This window comes from Engystomops pustulosus, chromosome 8 (genome assembly GCF_040894005.1).
Source record: "Engystomops pustulosus chromosome 8, aEngPut4.maternal, whole genome shotgun sequence".
In the NCBI taxonomy this organism is placed as follows: domain Eukaryota; kingdom Metazoa; phylum Chordata; class Amphibia; order Anura; family Leptodactylidae; genus Engystomops; species Engystomops pustulosus.
This window is the reverse complement of record NC_092418.1, coordinates 84,506,198-84,530,386: the sequence shown is the minus strand read 5'-3', so window position 1 is coordinate 84,530,386 and position 24,189 is coordinate 84,506,198. Positions and strand designations below refer to the sequence as shown.

Sequence of the window (24,189 nt, the reverse complement as noted above, 5' to 3'; positions counted from 1 at the left end):
TGATAAACTGATGGACCTTTAGACACTGTATGACACAACGGGAGGGATTTATCAAGGATCAATTGTGCATGGAGGGCTGGGGAGGGGGTAGATACACTAGCTATAGTCTGTTCTTGTCACAGGTTACAGCAAAGTTCTATACCAGGCAGGACTGGAGCCTCTTAGGATATCTGGTGCTTCCTGTGGGGTGGCTTGAACATCAAGCGCTTGTTAAATACCCTCCCTATATACCCTATATCAGTGGTGGCGAACCTATGGCACGGGTGCCAGAGGTGGCACTCAGAGAGCTCTTTCTGTGGGCACCCAAGCCTTCAAACCAACACAGAGTGCCAGATACGACTCAAGGTTTCCTCCTGTGGTCCAAGACAGCCCAGGACGTGCTCACCAATATTTTAAAGCGATATCCTTGGCTGCCAGGAATACAGGAGGAGCGAGAAGGTGTGGATAGAGATGGATTGTCATTTGATCTCCTGCTCTGGGTCCCCTGATTCTTCCTCTTCAGGGGACTCTGGAGGGAAGCTACAATCCAAATTTCTCCATCATCTATCTATTGTATTGGTGAACTCAGGACACCAATGTGATTAAAACCTGTGATACAGCAGGGATCAATAAGTTACTGGCTAAATTGTCATGTTGGCACATTGCAACATACAAGTGGGGTTTGGTTGTAGTTTTGGCACTCTTTCTCCAAAAGATTCGCCATCACTGCCCTATATGGACAATTGTACACTCACCCAGACACCAATGGTATGCAGAGACTGCACCAAGCACAGCGCCGTACATTGTATAGTGGCTGTACTTGGGATTGCAGCTCAGCAACATTCACACTGCAAACAGGCTGCACGATAGATGGATGTGACATCAAATTCTTTTGCAGTGCCAAGCATCACAAAAAGACAGGATGTAAACAATGTAGGTATTCTTTATTCAAAAATGAATCATTTAAAAACAACTAAAAAGCACTTCCAGTGCACATACAAAAAATCCAGCAGCTCCCATACCACACAGTTTTAATCAATAGGTAAATATATATATATATCAAGAATCTTGTGATGACAAATCTATATGTATTAGGCCTAGGAAAATATCAGTCACTCAATATAATTATCACCTAGTTAGACTCAATTCATATCCTATATTAAATATTATACATTTCCGGCCTATCAAAAAAAAAAAAAAACGGGTATAGTTACCTATAATGCATAGAGAGTATGGAGAGCTAAAGGAGCCAAGTCCCAAATTCTTTTACAGCATAGTAACTACTTCAAACAGCTGATCGGCGACGGTGCTGGGGGTTGGACCCTTACAGATTTGCTAGTGATTGGCTCTCCAAAACAAAGGGGGTAAAAATGAATTAAGCAAAATAGCAATAATTTCACTTGGTTTTCCTATTCCGGCTAAGGTGCGTATAATACACTCTTATTGTGTAGACATATTGTATACCAAGTTAACGATAAAGCTAATGTGATCGGTCGGTAACTTCATGATCCACAAGATGATATCTTCCGTAAACTGATGTAACGTACGTAAATTTTAGACCACATAACCGTTATTTGATCTTTCATGGTGTCTAAGTAATTTCCGCAAACTTGAATTTCTGTGAACTCCCTAAATGAATGTAACTGAGTTATAATGTCAGACCAAGTAATCTTAGAGCAATGAGTCACATGGCTGCGTGCTATACAGCATAAAGCCACCTTGACGTATCTTCAACAGTAAGTTAGTGAAACTCAATAGTTTCTATTTTAGGTTTCTTACTAGGGGCTGGATGTCTTACTCATAACAACACAGTGACATCACATGGACAGTATGGTTTGCAACCCATAGCGTACAACTTCCAACTCTGGAGAAAATCTATGAGTTTATTCACATATATCAGTTGCATTAGTTCTTTTATCCTCAACTTATAGTAAAAAATACTGATTTAGAGAAAATTAACCATCAAAATAAATCATGATAAACCACATAGACCCAGACACCATGACTGTGGTAATCTTCTTAGATTTGTTATTCTATGGTCTCCTCCATTCTAAAATCAACTGCTTACAAGCCAGAAGGGCTATGGGTGTGTTAGAAGTGCTTTGGCTTCACAAGGCTGTTGTTACACTGCAGCAACACATTTATGTCTAACCCTACCCCTGCACTTCATGTGATCAAAGCAGCAGTAAGTACACAGTGGGAGGGGGGGGGGTGCTCCTTCAGAGTGTACCATCCTGTGAATCTGCAGCACGGAGGGGCCCATAGCCCTTCTGGCTGATTAGTATAATTTTAAAAGTTGATGTAAGAAGGAAGGAGGCCATGGATAACAAATATCATAAGATTACCACAGTCACAGTTTCTGGATCGAAGTGTTCTAGTTTGTCATGCATGGTTCTGATTTCCTTTAATATTGAGAAAAAATGATGCAATTTTTCATCACTAAGATATGTGAAAGCTCGGTAATGTATATGGGCAGCATTAGCATAATTAATAGGGGTTGGCCATCCCTCTCAACTTTTGTGGAAGTGAAAGAAGGACAAAACTTGCACAGAGCGTAAAGTTTTTCTTGTCCCATATTCTACCCCCACACAGTACAATTCCCCTTTTGTTCCCTACCTTCTCTTCCTCACATTGTTCCCCCCAGCTCCCTGGCACATTGTTCTCCCTCTCCCATTGCGGCCCCTGTATATTGTGCCCCTCCAGCTCCCCCTCATATTGTGCCCCTCCAGCTCCCCCTCATATTGTGCTTGTCATCATATTCTGCCCCCCGGCTAGATATCATATTGTGCTCCCCTCGTTTTACCTTCAACTTGTGCCGCCCAGCTCGTCCTCCATAATTCCGTCACATAGAGTGGATGCCCTGGGATAAAACTTCCGCCACCCAGGAAAGTGGGACAAAATGTGAGATTGTCACCTTGGATCCAGGACAGTTGGGAAGCATGGCTGGCCACTTATACCAAACTTTAACAGGGTGAGTATAAGACTAATAAGGTCACCCATATTATACTTAACCTGATAAAGGAGCCATGGGTCACATGACCCCTGGGTAGCAAAACTCTGGACTTTCTATCACATCATGTGTCCTGCTGACTTCTGGCGGATGAAGGGAGGCCAAGCTGACAGTAATGCCTTTGTTATTGCCACTCCCAAATTAGTGGTTGGAGGGGCATCAGGATGCATCATTACAAACTATTAAACCTTAACTTTCTATATACTTCGAGATCAGGCTAATAATAATAAGAGCTAAGTGGGTTTTAAAGTTTTTACACATTCTTATTGTTAGGAGATTGCTGATAGAGCATTTGCTACATATGTGTTACATATTACATGTGTAAGCTCCCAACCTTTAATAACCTCTAAGGTTTATTGAATGTAAACTTCTTCAGATAATAGGAGGGTAGGATAGTAGGAATAAGGAGAGTGCCTTTGTGTTAAGGTACAGTGTCTCACTCTTCACATTTTTGGAAATGTTTTATTCTATTTTTTTCATGGGACAGGAGATATGACCCTTTGATATAATGTATAGTAGTCGAGTACAGATTGTATGTCAGTGTACATTTCATGTGGCCTCAAAATAACTCAACACAAAGTAATTAATGTCTAAACTGCTGACAACAAAACATACAGCACTCCAAAGTGTTATTAGGATCTTACAACATTGGAAATGCTTGTCACGGGTTCAAAGCCCATAGGATCCGGTCTGTCGTCTGTCCCTGGCTGCAGTCTCCATGTCATTAGTTCCAGCTGAGAGAACATTGCCTAAGGCGACATGTAGTTGCTTAACATAAGATTGTAAAGTCCTACTTCTTTACACCTATCGATAGTGAAGTGGTCGTAAAGTGATACTTAAGTGTCCACAATTGTGACACAAGAGTCAGCAGAAATCCAAAGCTGCTGGTTTCCTGAACTAAAACCATCATATTTTATAATAAACCTGAATTGTGCGAAGATCTAACATGTAATATAGTTTATGTGACGTTTGCATACATCATGACAGTGTTCACACTGTTACATAAATTGAAGAAATCTAAAAATATACATCTGATGTTTGCCAACTGAACCCTCAAGTTAGGTGGGATCTCCCGACCATCCTATGGTTTATGTGGCCTCCTAACTCTGGAGTTTGAGGAGAGGGTTTCGCATGTTAGATTTCCTAGATGTTCCTAATACTTTCTCTTTTCGAGGAGGTAAGCAAGAGCCAGGGAAGTCAGGCATCACATGTCTCCCCATCCTCTACCTAGTCAATACATAAGCAAACTCAAATGTTTGCAGATCTGGAGACATATCATTAGACGAAAGGTAGGCAGATCCTCTAACATACAGCAGAACAGGTTGACCTTCCGATATGTTTGGGTATTGTATAAATATCTTGACTCCCTTCCGATAGCAGAGGTTTAGGAAGTTGGATTTCAACATGGCAGATACTTTATTTTCTCTCTTCATTGGATTTCCAGGGAATTATATGGACTATTCTCACTTTTATTACTTACTTTTCCTTTTTACAATGTTTGGCATTTTCATGGAAGACAGCTAGCAGTTGTGTCTGGCATATGCCGTTCCCCTCTCCCCATTGAGAACACATTCATGTGAATGGAGTTTGGGAGGAATAGCTGTCTGCTGATCCCCTGTGTGTACACAGCTTTCTTGTGTATGTGACCACCTTGAGGCTACTGTTGTCCTGTCTTCCCCAGTAATTACATTTCATTAGCCATTTGTTGTTTATTAAGGCAGGCTTTGTTCCTTAATTGACCATTTTGTTTGTGTCCTGTTGATTTTGGCTATTGAAATTCCACAAATTTTAGACCCTTCTAGACTGGTACTGAGCAAGAACATTAAAGGAAATCTGCGATAAATCAGGGACACTTACTTATAAATCCAGGCATCATGATTGCAGTATTACTTATATTTGTTATCCATGGCCTCCTTCCTTAGGGTAGATTTCCTTTAAGTGGCTCTTTATTTTAATGTCTTTTTTATTAATAATATTTGGAATCTCACCTCCTGGATTTTATGTTGCTTATTCCATAGTTTAAGCAGAATAAAATGTAATTCTTTAGAACAATGGTAGTAGGCTGCACAATGGTATCAACCCCAGATATGTATTGAGCAGACATTGTGGGTTAGTAAGGCTGGTGAATGTGGTTGTGCAATTTGTATAGTGGTTGGGGCACAGTCAGTCTTATCTTCTTTGGTTACAGTTTGTGTTTATTTGAGTATGCCTGTGTGATTTCATGGATCAAGATAAAGGGGTTTGCAGAGGATCAAATGTAATGTCTGGAAATGTTATGCAATCTTTAGGGGTGTATAGACTCTCCACCTTCTCCTCTGATGGAGGAAATGTTAATGTTGGCGTCCAACTTATAGTACAGAATTGTAGAGCGATGATAGATAATATTAATAAATCTTTAACTTAGTCTACAGGACTTAACAGATCATGGGGGAAATATACAGACATAATAAGAAATAGCAAAAATAAAATAACATTGTCAGATGAAACAATAGCCTTGCTCACAAGAGCTTACACTCTATGTAGAGGAAGGGTGACAGTGCTTGTGCAGTGGTCCAGACAATCTTTACAAGGTATTAGAATACATAAATAAGTGAACTAAATAAATACATGTCAGAGATATATTTTTCTAGAAGATGCCATTTTGAACCAAGCGGACGCCATTTTGTCATAAGCCCAGGTGTCATGCTGACCAATATCAGCCATATTGTAAAATGTCTATTCATCCCATGATTCAAACATAAAGTTCTGTCCTTGACTCTTGTCCTAAATATTTCCTTCAGCACCAGTTTATCTTATGGTGTCTTCATCACAGGACTTTTGGTAAAAACATTGTCTCTCTGGAGACAGTGCTCTGTGTGAGAAATAATATGTAAATTTCATCTTCATGTTTTGGGAAAGTGAATTTAGCTGGCCTATAGCATTGCAGTATTTTATCACCTTTTCACGCCCCTATGCAGATGATTGGATGTGTTTTATATATACGGCTGCGCGCTAATAAAGATTGTCTGCATTTTCTAAGAGACTGGTGTGTCTTGGTTTCTGCTCTCATCCCGGTACCAGCAGCCATTTTTGGCTAGCAGGGTTGATTCGAAAGTCACCTTAGAACCGAAGGGCTGTTTGAGCCCCAGATAAAGATCTTCTACAATACAAATTTAGCATGAATCAGTCATCAGCCGTTATCTTTAAATTCATAGTTGGAAGTTAGAGCTGCAGATATCCAGGCCGAATGTAACTAAAAGATGAGATTCTCATCTTTAATCTCATACCAGAACCTTGTATCTAGCTCCTATAGCACCCAAAATAGAGCACCTACAGCACGTGCTGATTCACTAGCAATTACGGTTATTTTGAGGCTTCTATACCAGTTTTCTGTCATAGAAGCCCTAAAAAATCTCCCCCATAATATGGAATTGGATCTTTAACTGTAGCTAACATTTTCGACTATGACTATATGTGCCCATATCTCTGGTTCTGTAACTCTCAGAACCACAAATTGCAGTTTGAAGGGTGAAATTCTCTTAATTAATACAATACAAGATCCATGGTTCTAGCCTCTGAGCCTGACTCTTGTCGGCTGATTTTCACATTTTGGAGGTAGATGGGCAACACTGCACATAAAAGAGGGAATTCTAGAAATAATACTTTATATCATATCTAAAGTGACTACTAGTTTAGCGGGGTAAAAGTGGAGGACCGTTTCCCTTTAAATTTTTTTTATACAAGTTAAAGGAATGTGGACTGAACACACAAATATAAAGGGAATGTACCACATGGATGCAGTACCTCTAAACCAAGCACCTTACGAGCTGGGGTGCGCCTCCTGAAACAGGATCCATTAATTTTAATGCTAAGTTTTTGAGAAAAACATCTTTTAAAATTCTGCAAATTAGCCTCAGGGGCTCCTGTCTATATCACAAAACCCCTGCTGCATCCATTGTCTGATAATTAATTACGCCACCATTCAGCATTTCTGGCTCGTTATTGTCAAGTGGGCGGTCCTTGGCTAAGCAGACATCCTAGCATTACCCACCTAACAGTAGAGCACCTAATTAATATAGTATGTACTAATAATCTTATTGGTATATTGTGCCAAAATTAAAATATACAGCGATATCAGAAATATAAATTATATATTAGCTTGTATAGCATATACATGCTACGTGCTTCAGCCATACTTTTTTTTTTAAGGCTTTGACTGGAAAATGTGAAATAGAGAAGAAGAAATGTCACCATGATGTTTTTAGTTTCACACAACAGATTTTATCTAACATAATGAGAATCTTCTTCAGTCAAGTATATGATGAATACGTGTAAACCAAGGCCACTAACCAAACCTCAAGCCACTAATTCACCACTCTTAGAATTGCCATGGTTACAAGAGGTTATGTTTTGAAAACCATAAAAAAAACAAATTTCAAAAATGAAAAGTAACTAAAATTTAATATGAATCTGTATCTACTTAGTGATGAGAAATGTAGAGGTTTTTGAATTGCTGATGTTGTCTTTAAGAAAAATACTTGTAGTTTATATTTGTATCATAATCCTGACATTAATAATAGGAAGTGCAGTTTCTCTGTTATTCTTCTGCAAAATTTCTGAGAGTAATAAAACTTCTTAATATGATCAATATAATATTTTAGATCAAAGTGGTTGGTACCGTGGTAGCCTGTTAAGGGACGTTCAGGTAGGGTTTGAAATGTCCTTTCTAGGACTCCCTTTTTGCCTAAAATAAGTCAATTTTAGAGGCTGCAAGAGGATTTTTACTTTAGATGCTCATATATTTTGAATCCTATAGTACCTAGAATTATGGCTCAGATATTTGTAAATGTGACATTGATTTTTTGAATAGCAAGACACTGTGGGACATGTATCAATGTGGTTAGAGAAGACTAGACTTTTGCTGCGCCCTATTTATCACAATGTTGATAAATCTTGGGTAATGTAAGACCGTTGAGTCCTTCTGTGCACCTTCTATTAGTTGGTCTGCTGTCAGCTCTAGTGATGAGCAAACCCGTTAAAATTGTATTTTATAATCCTATCGGCACTGATTGCAGTTGTTAATTGCCGCATGCAAAGTAGCGGTGTCATGGGTGCTCCTGCAACCAACTTACCGGGTCGCAGGTGCACCCGCGCCCCTCTCTTTGGCCCTGCTCTCCCCGGCATCATTCACCTGTCCATGCTCCTGCTCCCGTCGCCGGCTTCGAAGCGTGCATGTCCCCGTCTCCTAGGGCGTGCACACCGGCACTCCTAGATTTAAATGGCCAGCCATTCCGTTGTGGCCTCGGAACTGTTCCTGTTTATGCTCCTCCACTGCCAGCCCTGCTCTGCCTCTGACCCTTTGCCGCCTGTCTTGACCTCCTGCCTGTCCCTGACCACGAATTTGCCTTCTGACTATGTACCTCACCTTGGCTGCCACCACGGACAAAGTTGCACCTGTGGAACGACCTGGTAGTACCACACCGCAAGAAAATCCAACCCGTTCTGCGGCGGGCTCCAGTGAAGCCCACTTAGACTCCAGTCCCAGGTGTTGGCTTATGTCATCGTGCGCGGTGGTCCTTTGGGTCCACTACCCGTGAAGCCTGACAGGCGGATGTGAACCGTGGGGGATGAGCCAAGTCGCTCATCACTAGTCAGCACCTAAATGTGACGCAATATTTACATTTTTTTTGGTGCATTGACTTGTTCTAGAAATTAGCTTTACAGTTTTGGATATTTATCTTTTATTCCTGCCGGACTTGCTTGTTTTTCTAGTAAGGACCAGAATGTTTTCTCACCACACATGAAACCGAATACTATAGCCTGGTATTTTCTGCTTCCCAATATTAAATACATTTATAGAATGCGTTAATGTTTGTGGGATCCTATAAATGAAGATTCTTCTCAAGTGGAGCCAAATATGATTGTGGTTGCTTTTATGTCTGTTAGTTTATAATTGCAGTCAAGCATGTGGCTTCCATTACACTTTCAATAACTCGAAGTGCACAAGGTTGCAGTATTACGGTCCTCTAGTGTTGATTTTTACCACCTGCGTAGGAAATGTGCCACAAAGGCACAAAAGCAGAGACCAACCATGTACAATAACATTTCCTACAATATATTGAGCTTGTCATTAGTGTTGAGTGCATCAAAACTGCAAAGAACAATTGGAGCAACATGCACATGGAGCCAAACCAAATCATTTAAAAAATTCAGATTCGTCAACTCGAATCTTAAGTGGTTCGCTCATCCCCATTCACTGGTTAAAAATATTTTTGCATTTTTGGTGTAGTAGTCAGACCAGGTTTCTATTCATTAGAATGGTGACTAGGCTGCAGTGACTTGGTTCAACCACCTCACTGAGAATGAAGCTGTCTGCTCCTTCTTCAATACTTTGTTACCAGCTGCTGAGAACTTCTGATCTGTGGGACCCAACCAATCTGATATTGACAACTTAGCTAGAGAAGCGTTTTCACGCTGCCGTAGCAGTTTTCTGGTCGAATGCTACATAACCAGAGGGAAGCGGCTCTGGAGTAATTCAATGGAGAGAGCTCAGAGCAGAGCGGGTATTTGGGAGTATATATGCATTTTTCACAGTCCTGCTGCTACCAATAATACACACAAAAATATGGTACACAGATCTCTAGGGCAGCTACCTAAAACCATCTGTAAATTTGCATGATGGGCTCACTTTAATCTTGATATGTGTCCTGAGGATGTAATAAAATAATGGATATGTTATTTAAAAGCCTTTATTTTTACCCATTGTTTTTCTTTAGGTGAACCAAATGGTAAGAGATGTGGAAAGACTTGCACAGTAGATCAAGATAATCAATGGATGGGGGTCAGCCTCTCAAGACAACCAACAAAGGATGGAAAAGTATTGGTAAGTACAAATATTGTCATTTAAGACTGCAAAGGTGCAGTGTGAAAGTGCTGGTTTTTGGACTGAGGATAGCCATCAATATCTGCTCCTCAAGATTAAAGGGAACCTGTCATCAAGAACAGGCACAATAAACCTTACTCTACCCCCTCTGTGCTTTTGTTGAAAAGTGCAGTGCTGGCGTCCCAACTTAAATCTGCATCCTCCCATGAGTACAATCGCTCCCCAAATTTTTCTGCCTTTGATTATATTGGGTCCACTCAGTTGTTCCCACATAGTGCTCACTGCTAAATTCACCATCAATGATGGGGACATTATTCTGGTTACTATTCAGGACAGGAAGTGTAAAGAAAGAGGACTTCCTGTCAGCTCAGATATGAGGAGACATTGAGCTTTTAATCAAAAGAGGCAGGCATGGTTGACTGGCAGCCTGGACAAAATATTACTCTTCTATTCAGAATATGACGCATCTATACTCATTTGCATATGAGAAAAAATGGCTGTATTTAAGGAACATAGCCTCAGTGGCAGATCATTTTAGGTAATATGAGGATGACTTTTAACCACCAGGTTTACCACCAGGTATTACTGGTGTGAGGGGTACAATTCTGGTGAAAGAACTTTCTTTGAGTCTCAGACTTTTTTACAAAATATGGCCCCTTTTTTCATTTACTGCTGTTGAAGGAAACAGGAAGTTTCCTGACTTAAACATCAGTTTCAATACCTTGTTATTATTTTTCTTGCAGGTTTGTGGCCATAGATGGAAAAATGTTTATTACAAGAATGAGCACAAGCTGCCTCTTGGAGTTTGTTACTCAGTACCTGCAAATTTACGTACAGACCTAAGCACTAAGATATGTCCATGTTATAAAGGTAAATTCCAAAAGATATGCAAAGTCCTGCTGAAGTCAATTGACTTGTGGTCGTAAGGTTAGAAGTGGACCATGCTGCAGACCGGAGCTTTGGCTCCTATGTGCATTATAACCTTCTGTACATGTGTATAGGTCATGTCCACCTAAACTTTTACTATTATTTTATGCTTTATACTTTATGAATTTTCTGTGAGGTCAAAGTTGTGTGTACACACTGTGTGCAAGGCAAAGGTGGAGTCTATTTACATGGCCAACCATGAGTAAAGAGTGTGAAATTGTATTTTTGCAATTTTCTACAAGTTTGTAGGTTTGGCATAGTCCCATACTTTATGTGTGTTTTTTACCTTTCGAGATTTCCAAATTTTCTTCTTTCCCCCATCCCTTTCTCTGGTTCAACTTAATTAAATCTAATCTAGGTTATTCTATGCTGTATGGTTCTATGTAACCAATTTGTACATCTTTTGTAGATTTTAGTAAGAAGTTTGGGGAACTACATGGCTCATGTCAAGCTGGGATTTCAAGCTTCTACTTGGATGTAAGCTAGTCCTTCCGCATTTAATTGTTATCTATTTCTGGAAGTAATACAGTAGTCTGTATTCACAAGATAAATGATATGCGTTTGATTTGTACAGGTTCCACTGCTAAGATTTTCACCTATCACACAAATTGGGTGCATCTCATTAAAGGGAATTTACTATCAAAACCAAACATGGATAAACCACGCACACCTACTCATAAATCCAGGCACTGGTAATCTTCTTATATTATATCCGTGGCCTCCTTCCTTCTTAATTCAAACTAAAATTATGCTAATAATTCAGAGAGGCTCTGGGGACTTTACCAGAGTCCCTCCTTGGTGTAGCTTTACAGGTTGTTACACTGTCTCTCCCTCCCTGCTTCCTCAGCACTGTGACCCTCCCACTGCTTGCTGTGATCTCACACAGTGGGAGTTGGGAAGTGTTCCTGCAAAATGTAACAGCCTATGAAGCTATAACACATATGGGCTCTAGTAATGCCCCCCAGAACCCTTCTGGCTCATTAGAATAATTTTAAAAGTTGATTTTAGAAGTAAAGAGGCCATGGAACAAATAATAATAATACGAATAACAAATAATACGAATATTACCACATTCTCGGTGCCTCGATCTATGAGTATGTGTCCTTTGTTTATCATGCTGGATTTTGATGGTACATTTCCTTTAAAGGACACCTAACATTTGATTTGATGCATTATGAAGCAAACATACCTTGAGAATGCTGTAGCTACACTGATGCAGGATCACATCTTGGTTATTCCTTGTGCTGAGTGGTTTTGCTGATAAAACAATTATAAAATTATGATAATGAAGCTGTCTCGCTTCAGTGGCTGGTTCATGGCTTCTTAAAGCATGAGATATTCACTGGTTCACAAGATGATGTAATCCATGGGTTGTGCCTGAAGGCAGAATAATCAATGGCTGCACCATCCCTTAGCTACTGTGTGTGAGTGATCCAGCTCAGGTTGATTTGTCATGTCTTGACCAAACTCCATGTGCATTACACGAGCTCCTAGTGTAATGTGTTTATGTCGGCAGCCAGACTCACCCAGTTTTCCAAACTTCCTGAATGTTTTAATAGTTTTTTCAGCAAAACCACTCAACTCAGGGATTAACCAATATATGACCCTGCATCAGTGTAGCTACAACATTCTCAAGGTATGTTTGCTTCATAATGCATCAAATCAAATGGTAGGTTTCCTTTAAATTTCTACAGAGCTGATAGAGATAGTTACATACAGCTTTGAATAGAGTTGCAACATGATCAGTGGAAGTATCAGTGATGAGAACCCAGTCACTAATCCAATGGATGGAGTATGTTATTAGTCTGGGAAACCCACTTCAGGGGGATTTAACCCTTTTGAAGTTGTAAACAAGAATAAGCTGTGATAGTTTTTTTTAATGGTCAGCCACAACAATGTTTCTGTACTAGATTTTTTGTCCCCTGTAAACTTAGATTACCTGTAGGAAACAAGGAAGCCATCTAGTTGTGGTCTTCTTGGATTAGCTAGTTCTTTCTGTACAAATTACTTCTGCAGGTGTCCAAAGATGTTATAGACCTATAACTTGAAGGAAAGTTAAGGTTCTTCTGTCGAAGGATGATTTGAAATTTTAAAATTCATGACCTGACTGATCTGATACCTGGTGGACCTACTTGGTAGCATCTCACGTCTGGTCCACGATCAGTCATCCTGTCACCTTCACTCTTGGAAAAACTAAAATAAATTGTGTTTTTGCTGCTTATTTGCAGGACTTCATTATCCTGGGGGCACCAGGCTCTTACTACTGGACTGGAGCAATCTTTCTCTACAACACAGCAAGCAACCATATCTACTCCTATAACAATGTTAATAATACCATCAAATATGGGAGTTACTTAGGTAAAAGTATATTGATATTTACGTAAAATTTAGAGATATACTGTATAAGCCAACCCCAGTATAAGCCGTGGCCCCTAATTTTACCACAAAAACCTGGTAAAACCTATATTTTTTTACTCAAGTATAAGCCAAGTTTGGGTTTTCAGCACATTTTTTGTGCTGAAAAACTAGGCTTATACTCGAGTATATATGGTAATTTGTTTGAAGGCAAATTTATCTGGTTGTTAAACGTTCACATATTATGGTAAGAGTTATGGGTTTTCTTTGGAAGAATCAGCTTTGTGATTTAGAGTCAGTAAAAGGGTAAAAAGGCAAAAATTTGGAATCTCTTATTGTTTAGAAACAGGAAATTATTCTTGCATTAGCCTTTAGTGCATCAACCTAATTCTTTACAGGTCACTTCCCCCGAGATGGTCACATTCATTTCATGAGTGAAGTTACTTTTGACACTGTATTCTGAAGATAAGTCCAGGAACAATCCACTATAAGACCATTTTATGGATTGGATTTACTTTTTACCCAGATAGACATTATGACCAGCAATGGTGATGCTGTTAGACACTGAAGCCCACATTTATCAAAAACAGTGCAAACTGTACCATGTGTAGTTTGCCTGTGAAGTGTGCAGGGGGCGCCAGATTCAGGAATTGTGGTGCACCGTCTTTATGAATCTGGCGCACCCTGCACTGCTCCGGCAGAATGCATCATTTTTTTTTCTGGTGCACTTTATTCATGCTGCAGTATTGTGGCGCAGACACAATTGTGGCACATTTGGGACAGAATTTTGGAGCACGGTCCGACTAAGCAGTAACACGCCCATTTAGGTGTACATTTTTTCGTCTTATCAGACACTGTGAAGCCGCGACAAAAAACAGACACAGACACTTTCTAGATACATGTGCAAGTAGTTTGCATGTTCTTTCTAGTGCAAAGTCAGACAGAAAACTGATGCAAACACTTTAATAAATGTGCGCCTGAGTGTCCGAACTACAATCAAAAACCACATAAATTTCTGAGGACATCAATACAGTAGAAAGAAGGAGTAGAAATTTGGATTATCATTGTAACCTGAAGAGATAGAATTACGGGACCTAGAGCCAATGTATCCCTGACCACCTCTCTCGCTCCTCCTGCAGTTCCAGGCAGCCAAGGATGCATTGCTTTAAAATGGGCATCATCCTGGCACTACAGGAGAATACTGAGTCCTCTCTGGCAAACTCTGTGCTGGTGTGATGGCCAGTAAAATTATAAAAAATAGTTATCTATTGTTTTTGTTGTTTACCTTTCATGCACAAGACAGGAAGATCTTCATGCACCTCACCCAGAATGGTTTGCATTAAATTCGTGTATTTTTGCTCAAGGACAAAGGAAGTGGTTTCTTCATGTATGTTCTGTATTTGTCAGCTGGTTCTATTAGGTTAAATGTGAAAAAAAATGTGTGAATAAATACATGATCTGCCATGTACAACACGGATTCTCATACCCGAAAAATATGACAATAACTGTCTAGGCCCACCACTAAGTCGGGTGGGCATATGGTGGCGCAGAGGAGGAGAGAAAACAGTGCTGCATGACTGTACACATAGGGAAAAGTTAGAGAATGTTTTATATCTTTCCCCTGTGTACGTAGTGTAGTAGAATTACAATTAATACATGACCACTAATGCGAAGTAGTAAATTTAGTGGTCAAGTATTAATTGTAATTCTATTACACTTGTAAATGTACTACTTGCAACTTTTGAACAGATTATAATGTGATACTAAATGTGAATTATTCTACCATAATGTATCTTTTTTATTACTGGATATTTGGGGTCTTCTGTTTGTTTGAAGCACTTATTTGTGCAATTTTAATCGTTTTTAAAAATTGATTGAATTAATAAAGATGTACTTTATACTTTGATTATACTTTGATTATACGGTACTTTGATTATTTGTGGACATCCGCTTTTCTTTATTCAAATGGTGCCACAAGTGTGTGGAACCATACCGCCACTGGATCGTCATAGCCACCTATGGGGACGTATGTTAAGCCGCAAATTTGCGGCCGGATATATGTCCCCACAACGGTTGTGTGAATGGGGCCTAAATGCTGTTACTGGAACAAAAAGAAACTCAAGCAATGTGGCTTCCCCTATAGTTATTCATAGAAAAGAGTAGTTTCAAAAATCAACAAAATTTGTGATATGTTACAACCACTTGTCAACAAAACTATATATTATGATATATATTCTGATATATATTATCAGATGAAGTTCATTTATATTTATTAACATTGCCCAAACTAAGATATCACGGTTTGATTTCTAGGTTACTCAGTTGGAGGAGGACACTTTCAGTCACCGAACAGCAAAGATATTATAGGAGGAGCCCCACAACAAGAGCAGATTGGTAGGGTAAGGGAATGTCTCGTTTCACTATTATTTGTTTGGACACTAAAGACAATTCTACTTTTCTTGTGTTATTTTATATCCTACCCATAATGCTCAGCAGGTATGGAGCATTCATTTGTGGAAGTTGGGTTAGTTACTATTATTAAGGACAACCAGTCCTGTGATGTCTGTCGCAATATGTAAAAACAGAGGGAGTGAAGCTGAACCCTATAATGTATAGGTTTATATAGTATGGAACAGGATTTCTGCATAACAGTCTTGGGGGATACTGACAGGACTCCTAGCAGAGACAGTAGGAGTCCTGATAACTCCTCCCACATAGTATGATTCCTGTATTACTGTGTGCATACAGAAGACTGTCAATTTACTGTCTGCCAATTCAGCACCCAGGACTCTTACTGTCTCTCCTGGGAGTCCTGTCTTGACAATTTTACTTCAAATTGTTCTTATTTATCTCTATTATGATACATTGCTTTGTATAGTAATATACGCCATAATCTTTTATATTACAAATATAAATTGCCCCTCTCCTTGAAAACCAAGTTTAAAATAATCTACATCTGTGATATATATTCTCTCTATATGAATGAAGCCTCCAGGAACTATAGAACTACTTAGGTTTGTTTGTGGCTGAAAGAGTTTACCCACAGCTTCAGGGCATTAGGTCAAACCACTATACCCTCTACTTTCAGAGGATTACGGATGAAGATCAAGGTGATACAGTCATAGTTTGTACTTTCTAGACTTTTGAAGTAACTAAATATAGTGAAAGATGTTGAGCTACTATTCATGTATGCATGTACCCTATATGTTTGTATATTGTGATTGTTTATGAAACATTACATTGCAAAACTTGTTTTATGTTTGTTTTGTTGGTTATTATACTATTCTCATACTTTGGGGGTTCCCTTATACTCTTTCCATTTTTGGACACTTTGTCATATTTGGTGCTCCCCATAAACAGTGCAGTGTTTGTGACTACCTGTCCATTCCATTCACAGCAATCTTAGTCCCAAGTAGAATGGGATCACAGAGTTGACAGGACAACTGTTCTGAAAATAGATGTGGTCATCTGGATTCTGGATCTATTAACCCCTTAAAGGAAATCAACCAACAGAAACAATACACTTACACACTTACATGTCAACAGCGGCATAACTTGAGGGGGTGCAAAGGGTGCGGTCGCAACTGGGCCCAAGAGGTTAAGGTGGCCCATAAGATGTCATTTTCCCATATGAGAAGATTACTACTATAACCATACATTATAGTCAGAGGCCTGGTACAGACTTTGCACTGGGGCCCAATAGTTTTAAAGTAAGCCACAGTATGTCTCCCTTCATTATGGATCAGTTGTTATTGTAACTTCAAGTGGTGTCATTTTATAAAAATTGAGTTTTAAAAAATGAGCCCAAGGCTCTCTGCATTACGTCATCTGAGCCCCTAAGGCGCTGATGTCTTTTAATAATTCACTCCCCCGTCCACTTAGTCTCCGCCTCCTCCTGCCCCCTCTACAGCCAGAGAGCCAGTGATGCCAGTGGGCTCTCAGCAATTCCTGCGTTTGCGCAGACAGTATCCACATTGCTACAAAATTTACACCATTTCTACAAAAATAAAACCGCTTCAAGTTACAAAAATAACATGTTTTGGGGTTAATATTTATGTGAACATATTCATTTTTTACATTTCTAGAAACTTCCTTTTTAAGCATGTCCATCATCTAACATCTTTTAATGTTTGACACTTCTGATAAAATTTATCAGATTAGAGCAGAGAGGTAAACCGTTCTAGTTGCTCTTGATAACCAATCAGAGCACAGATTTCATTTTATAAACTACTGTGGGAAATTAAAGATGAGCTTTGGTTGGTTGCCATGAACAACTAGAATAGCTCTGCTCTCAGACACTTAAAGATCCTATGACAAAATGAGAAGATAAGACTTATATTATATAATAAGATAAGATAAGACTTTCTCCATATTATTTTTTATAGTGTGTTTGCTTTGGGGTTTTTTTAGGTCTACATCTTTGCATTTGATGGGACAGAGCTTCATATAATTTTTGAAGCAGAAAGCAAAAAGGTGAATTTCATTCTATTTCATTTTATTCTAAAGATATACAATGTCATTATATGTATTTGGGGTATATGGGTGTGGATACAAATGTAGGAGCTGTGGAAAAAGAATGGCCTCTCGAGCTCTGGTATTAATGTGGCAGCCCTATACTATTTACCCAGTGTACCACATACAGTATCTACTCAGCAGTGAAGGGAATGCTCCATGTAAATACTGTGTAAAGGGTTTGGATGCTTTTGCTCATGTTTTTTGTATAGTGGGTGTAAGTGTGGGCGGGCAGGATATTAGGTAAGTTACCCATATACATCTATTAAAAGTTCTGCTTCACCTTCTTGATATGTAAAGTGACGCTTCCTGTCTTTTACCTTATGAGCCAGAGATTCCTGACCATAAAATGGCTGCAGATGGAGGGTCATGTGATCTCTAATTGTCCATGAGCAATTGCCATGCCAGGATCTTGATCTTATATTCATGAATACTATCATAAGGTCCTGGCAGGGAGATTGCACATGGATTTATAAAGATCACATGACCCTCCATCTGCAGTCATGTTATGGACAAGAATGTCCGGCTGATAAGGTAAAAGACAGGAGACCTCACTTTACATATCAAGAAAGCAGAGCATGTATATTGGTAAATTACCTAATATCCCGCCCCCACACTTACACACTCATTACAATAAAACATGAGGTAAAGTTGTCAATCCCATTAAAGGTTTGTCCAAATTGTCCAATATTATCATTTCTTGGGATAATCAAGTCACCATTATCCCAGAAGTCATAAAATGCCTAAAATAAGAATGAAGTCCCACAGGAAATACGGATTTTTTAAGCCATGATGGGAACTATGTTATATGTTCTTACTCATTTAGGAGGCCTGAGGTTAAATAACATGTTCGTCCTCATAACCAGACTCTACTGGATGGGATATTTTCTTTTCATTTCCCGGAAGTTTGTCCTGACTCTACATTCCTGTGTACATGCTTCTTCTCAAATGGGGTTTCCCACAGAGTTGTTTGAGGACATGGTGCCCTATAAACTAATTGGCGCAAAGAATAAGCTCCAGTTCTGTCAAGTGTGATGTTGTTGTATGCTTTTATTCCACTTGAAAATACAAAAAAAAAAATCTATGAAAAAGGAATTTTAACCGATAAGAAAACACATCGAAAGACACATCCTGCGTGTTAACATGCAAAATTGTCATTGTCCATATGGTGAATAAATACTACCAAGTGTCTCCTACAAATAATGAAGGATGGAATCTAATTCTCTGTGCCTCTTGTTCTACATGTTTGTTTCTCTAGCTTGGCTCATACTTTGGGGCGTCTGTATGTGCCGTGGATTTAAATGGCGATGGGTTGTCAGACTTACTTGTCGGAGCACCGATGGAGAGCACAGTGCGGGAGGAAGGGAGAGTGTACGTCTACATGAACAACGGAGGAGTGAGTCATTTACTTTAACAATATAATATGGTATAATATATAAGTTATAAGAGGATTATATTGCCTATTGATTGTACTTACTCTTTTAATGTTTTAATAATAATGAAGAATTGTGGTTGAAAAGCCAAGAATTTTAAGTCATTGTCAGCTCTATGTTCAATGAAACAGTGGTATCTTTCTTATCTGTGTATTTGTGGGGGGATTGACTGCTCCTGGTCATTCCCCCCTACTGAAGGTTAATTACAGCTGACTTACAGGGCAACATCCCAGCAAGCCCCTTCCCTGTTCTCACAGCCACTACTCTGAGTCTGCAGTCATGGTCCCTGGCTCCTACTCCAGCTTCCATAGGTTTTATAAGTTTCTTAAAGGGCCAGTGTGTGCATGAGCACTTGTGTTCCCAGCCTATGAAGGCTCACTAAGGGCTATGTAGTCAAGGATGCTCCATTCCTCAACGTCCGAACCAAGGAACTTAGTTTATCTAGTCCTGCTATACAGAGCTCTTGTTTCTGCTGATGACTTATATTTGACCCTTGACTTGTTCTTTGACTGCCTTCCTGATCTGTAACCCTACATCTATGGCTTGTTTCTGATCCCATGCTGCCCTCCTGGATCTTCTGCCTAATACCTGGCATTGTTTTTACACTGCCTGCCCTGATTTTGGACTGTTCCTGACAACTGTCTTGCCTGATCCCTCAGGTTCAAGCACCGATGGCCGCTATGCTAGCTATTATCCACATTGGGACTGCCACAAGAGGTAGCAACCTTGCAATTTGTCCACTATGAAGATCAGATCCTTGTATAGGGGTGAAAGGGTGAATACCTATGAGTCAAGATAGAACAGCAAGTTCCCAACCCACTGCTTATTACAGTATAACATATATTTAAAGTTTTCTGACCCCTACTGTCTCCAATAAATACTAAGAATAGCCTTTTAATTTATTTATTTAAGTTTTGGAGAACTCCTTTAAAGGGAACCTGAGTGTAGAAATTGCCCTAGTAAACCACTACTAGTCTATTGTCAAGCAGGTTAGCACCTTCAAGATCACGTTTGTTTCATGGCCGGCGTGGAGGCATCTTCCAGAAAATAAGCTTTCACATGCGATATAAAATAGTTGTTTAAAGTTAACGAGGCGGAGGGTTTAGTACTAAAGTCATGGTCTTCCCACCTCAATATGTTGCCTCTGCTGTGATTGAGATCATACACCAGACTTATGGAGAGCTGGTAATTGATGTTCCTGGATGGAGGACTGTCAATTACATTGCAGGGAATGATCTGAGGAGAAGAGAGCATGACTTTAGTACTTATCTCTCCGCCTCCATGACTTTCTTCAACCAATTTAGCTAAAGCAATATAGATCCTCAGATCTTTTAAAGTTGATTTTCTGGATGCTGGTTTATTAGGTCAGTTTCTGCTGACTGGTTCCCTTTAATGTATTGACTACATACATCCATAGAAATCTGTATATACATGACACATTTAGAGATGCAGGAAATAAAGTTGTGATCATATGTATAGTGGAGTTCTTTTGTGATTTGCTGGTTTAGCAAATAAGTGTATTTTTACATCATGTATTGTGCTGTTTCTTTGTTGGTTGTCTAAACTTAAATATTTACGAATAAATTGACAGCTGAATAATACCTAAGCAGTCTCCTCTGATTGGACAGAGTGAAAAAGGGTATGCAGGGGTATGCCACCAATTGTTAACATCAAGTTGCTAATTTATTTAAAAATATCTAGGAGACATAACAGAAAAATAACACTACAAATAGTTAGAAGAGATGATCCAAAATTGTTATTTCATGAGGAACCTGTACAAATATTTGCTAAATTGTAAATGAGAAGAGAATCATCTTTAACGGCAGAGAATCTCTTTAATTTAGTAGATGTTTGGAGAACCCGAGGTTATTAACACATAAACTCCAGCTCACTAGGGTAATAAAACTCTATGCTTCACTGCTTTATAGTAAAAGATTACAGTAAAAGTGCTAAAACAGAAAGACTATTTCTTCTCCGGTGTTTATGAGCCGAAGCTCCATATAATTGCCCGAAGGCACAGTGCCCTATAAACTAATGGGCGTAACCAATAAACCACATTTCCCGATGTTCCTGTTGTTTGCCTTTTTTCCACTTAGAGTTGGGTAAAAAGAAATCTTTTCCATAGATGTTATCTACAATCTGAATAGATGCAAAAGGTCTTATTTCCTGAAATTGCACATGTAACAAAGCCTCCAATAATAACACAGATATATTCCAACTCAACAACATGAAGATAATAAAAATTAAGTAAATCTCTTTTTGCTAATTTTCGACAAATTCTTTCATTAGGGTTGGGGTTCATGTTAGGGTTAAGATTAGGGTTAACCCTACCTGTTATGCTAACTGTAACCCTAATTTAAAAAAAAAGGTCAAAAGTGAACAAAATCAGATAGGCTTTTTTTTAAATAAAAAACTAGAATCTTGCCTAAATGTGGTTATGTACCACTTTGGAGCCACATCAGTCCGTCTACTGTAAATCAGGGAAAAAAATGGATTTGATTCATTGACAGAAAATCATCAGATTTGTTCCAAATCTACATATCAATGAATCGACTGGCTCATCTCTAGATGTCAGGAATCGGTGAACAGCAAGATCTCTTGATAGCTGAAGGTCCCGGGGTTGGTCATTGAACATGCATGCATAGAGGTCCCCATTCTTCCTGCTTCCAATAAACAGACCTATAGTCGACTCACATACAAGGAGGAACACCAGTAATTGATTCTCACCTGTAGAAGGATCTCTCAGTATCATTATTAGGTGATAATTTTGGATGACAAGCCACTTCACAGGTCACTTGCAAAAAACTGCAACTTAATACAATGTTCAAGCAAAGTGACAACATTAGGTGATAATGCTGTTTAGGATGGCATGTTCTCCAGTAATCGTCACCTCTCAGGCACTAACGCCTCGTGTTAGAAGAACCTGCAGTTCTGTAATTAGACAGAAGGTTATTCATTATCTTCTCGCCTCATCTCATTCCCATAAATGGTTACGTTTTGGTAGAACGTGAGATCATTCGCTAATTGCCAAGTTACATTGAGATCCATATTTGATACATCTTTTGTTCTGCCTAACCAAGAATGTTAAACATTGGTTCCACTGTAGAAACCTTTGTCACAATGGAAACCCCAACACAATCCATATTGCATGAATCCTATCCATCTATCTATCTATACATCTCAATAGTTCCTCTTGTCCTGATGCATAAAAAGACATTTACACACAAAGAAACCTGCACAACCAAAGGGTAATTTAGAGTAACAAGAAGCGGCCAACACACTAATATAGCAATCAAATAGCACCAACAAATGACAAAGGGAAGTGTGTATCGGCCAAAAAATCTATACAAATCTTTATTAAGCATTGACACCACATAACATCAGATTAAAAACACCTAAAAAGTACATAAGTACATCCTACCATGACCCATGTATAAGACCACAATAGATCAATACATATCACATTGCACCAACAAACAATAAATATATTGCCTTTTGTCCCATACAAATAAATCAGTATGAACTATAAACCATACAAAATGTTGTTTGCAATCAATAAATGTAGTTCACACATGAAAAAAAATGCATACAACACTGATGGAACAGATGGCATACTCTAATGAAAAAAATAGCTGATCAGCGGTACATAATTACCAATCCATATTGTTTGTAGCAAGCAGAGTGTTTATAGGGGGCAATGTGGGCAAAATATGCCACGCGTTTCGTCGCTATATGCGACTTCCTCAGGGGTCCTTGACTGGACCAGGGGCTGGTCCACAGGTTCTACCACAATACTTACCCTAAAAGTCCAACAATATACAACTTAAAATTGCAAGTTACTAGGGTCTATCTACTAGGGTCTTGATGCACGTTGGGCCCCCAGAATACTTGTATCCCAAGAAACTCGAGTCCAGCACTGAGCCAGATGCATGTGTTTTCATTGGGGAGAGATTAAGCAGCTGCATCTAACATCTAACCCTTTATATTCTTACCTGCTACCACATCCCGTGATTAAAACCTTTTTACAGATAACATTTGCTTGACTTGTATACCCAGCATATCTGGTGCAGATCACAGGGGTGAATAATATTCATGTCTTGGGATGTGAACATGTTAATAAATTTCCTACTTTAAATTTCCTAATAGTAGAAAGAAGTTGAAGATTGGCTTTGAAGAATGAATTGGATTATTGCTCTGTGATACTCACTTTATTGCCTTTAGTTACTGAGTATATCATATCATGTATAGGTATGGATGTATAGATGTAGAGATAATCACTTGTTGCGATCACTTTATATCAGAGCGGCGCACGACTCTTCGCAGGCCCATGTAGTTGTTTTGCTGGACATCTCTCTTCAGTTTCATACTTGTCCTGGTTTTTTCGATCTGGTTGTTCCCACTATGATATGTGGTTGAACATATCTATTTCTATCTATATGTTTGTCTGTTTCCTTTCCGGCTTAGATACTTGCTTACGCAGTGTGAATCTATGGGTGTGATGTGATTCATCTATTTTCCTGTCCTGTAAGTTAGCACCTGCAAGAAGGGGGGGGCATGGGTGCTTCATCTTGTCTTTCCGCATGAAGGCATCTCATCTAAGGGACTTGTGTAGTTTCATATGACCTGTTTGTATAGTGCTTTGTCATCTCTACACGGGTTATTTATAAATACTCCATATAACATCATGTAAAAAAGGCAAATAGGGTGCAGGCAATTGAGGCCTAAAGAATGACCTATAGAAATTGTACAAATATGTCTAGTCATTTTATTTTTAAGTTCCCTACCTAAATTTTGAACTATTTTTTAATATATTTTGCACACTACATCAGAATTCTACTACTACTACTACTACTCTAATGGAAGATAGAGCCTTAGGTGTTTTCCCCTTAAAAATATTGGGTTGACAATTTATCAGTATAGATTCAAAGCTTTGCATTATACTGATATGAAATTATGTCTATTAGATTTCTGGATGTAAGGTGTTAATCCACAGATTTACTATCCCTAATATAGGGCAGTCAGTGAGTGGTTGGGCTTGTTTAAATTGTGCCTTTTATTCCAACGTTGCCGTGTAGCTATGCACATAATGCAGAAGCTGGACCATTGGAGGA

General features: G+C 39.0%; 1 protein-coding gene across 2 annotated transcripts in view; it reads left to right on the top strand.

The window, feature by feature from the left end:
* Positions 1-24,189, top strand: part of ITGA4 (integrin subunit alpha 4) — an 85,591-nt gene that overhangs the window by 12,808 nt on the left and 48,594 nt on the right. For both annotated transcript variants that reach the window (XM_072121582.1, XM_072121581.1), the window contains exons 3-9: positions 9,745-9,851; positions 10,595-10,721; positions 11,188-11,255; positions 13,007-13,136; positions 15,447-15,532; positions 17,544-17,606; positions 18,904-19,041. In XM_072121582.1, the coding sequence (XP_071977683.1) occupies positions 9,745-9,851; positions 10,595-10,721; positions 11,188-11,255; positions 13,007-13,136; positions 15,447-15,532; positions 17,544-17,606; positions 18,904-19,041 (719 nt within the window). The remainder of the gene's footprint in view (positions 1-9,744; positions 9,852-10,594; positions 10,722-11,187; positions 11,256-13,006; positions 13,137-15,446; positions 15,533-17,543; positions 17,607-18,903; positions 19,042-24,189) is intronic.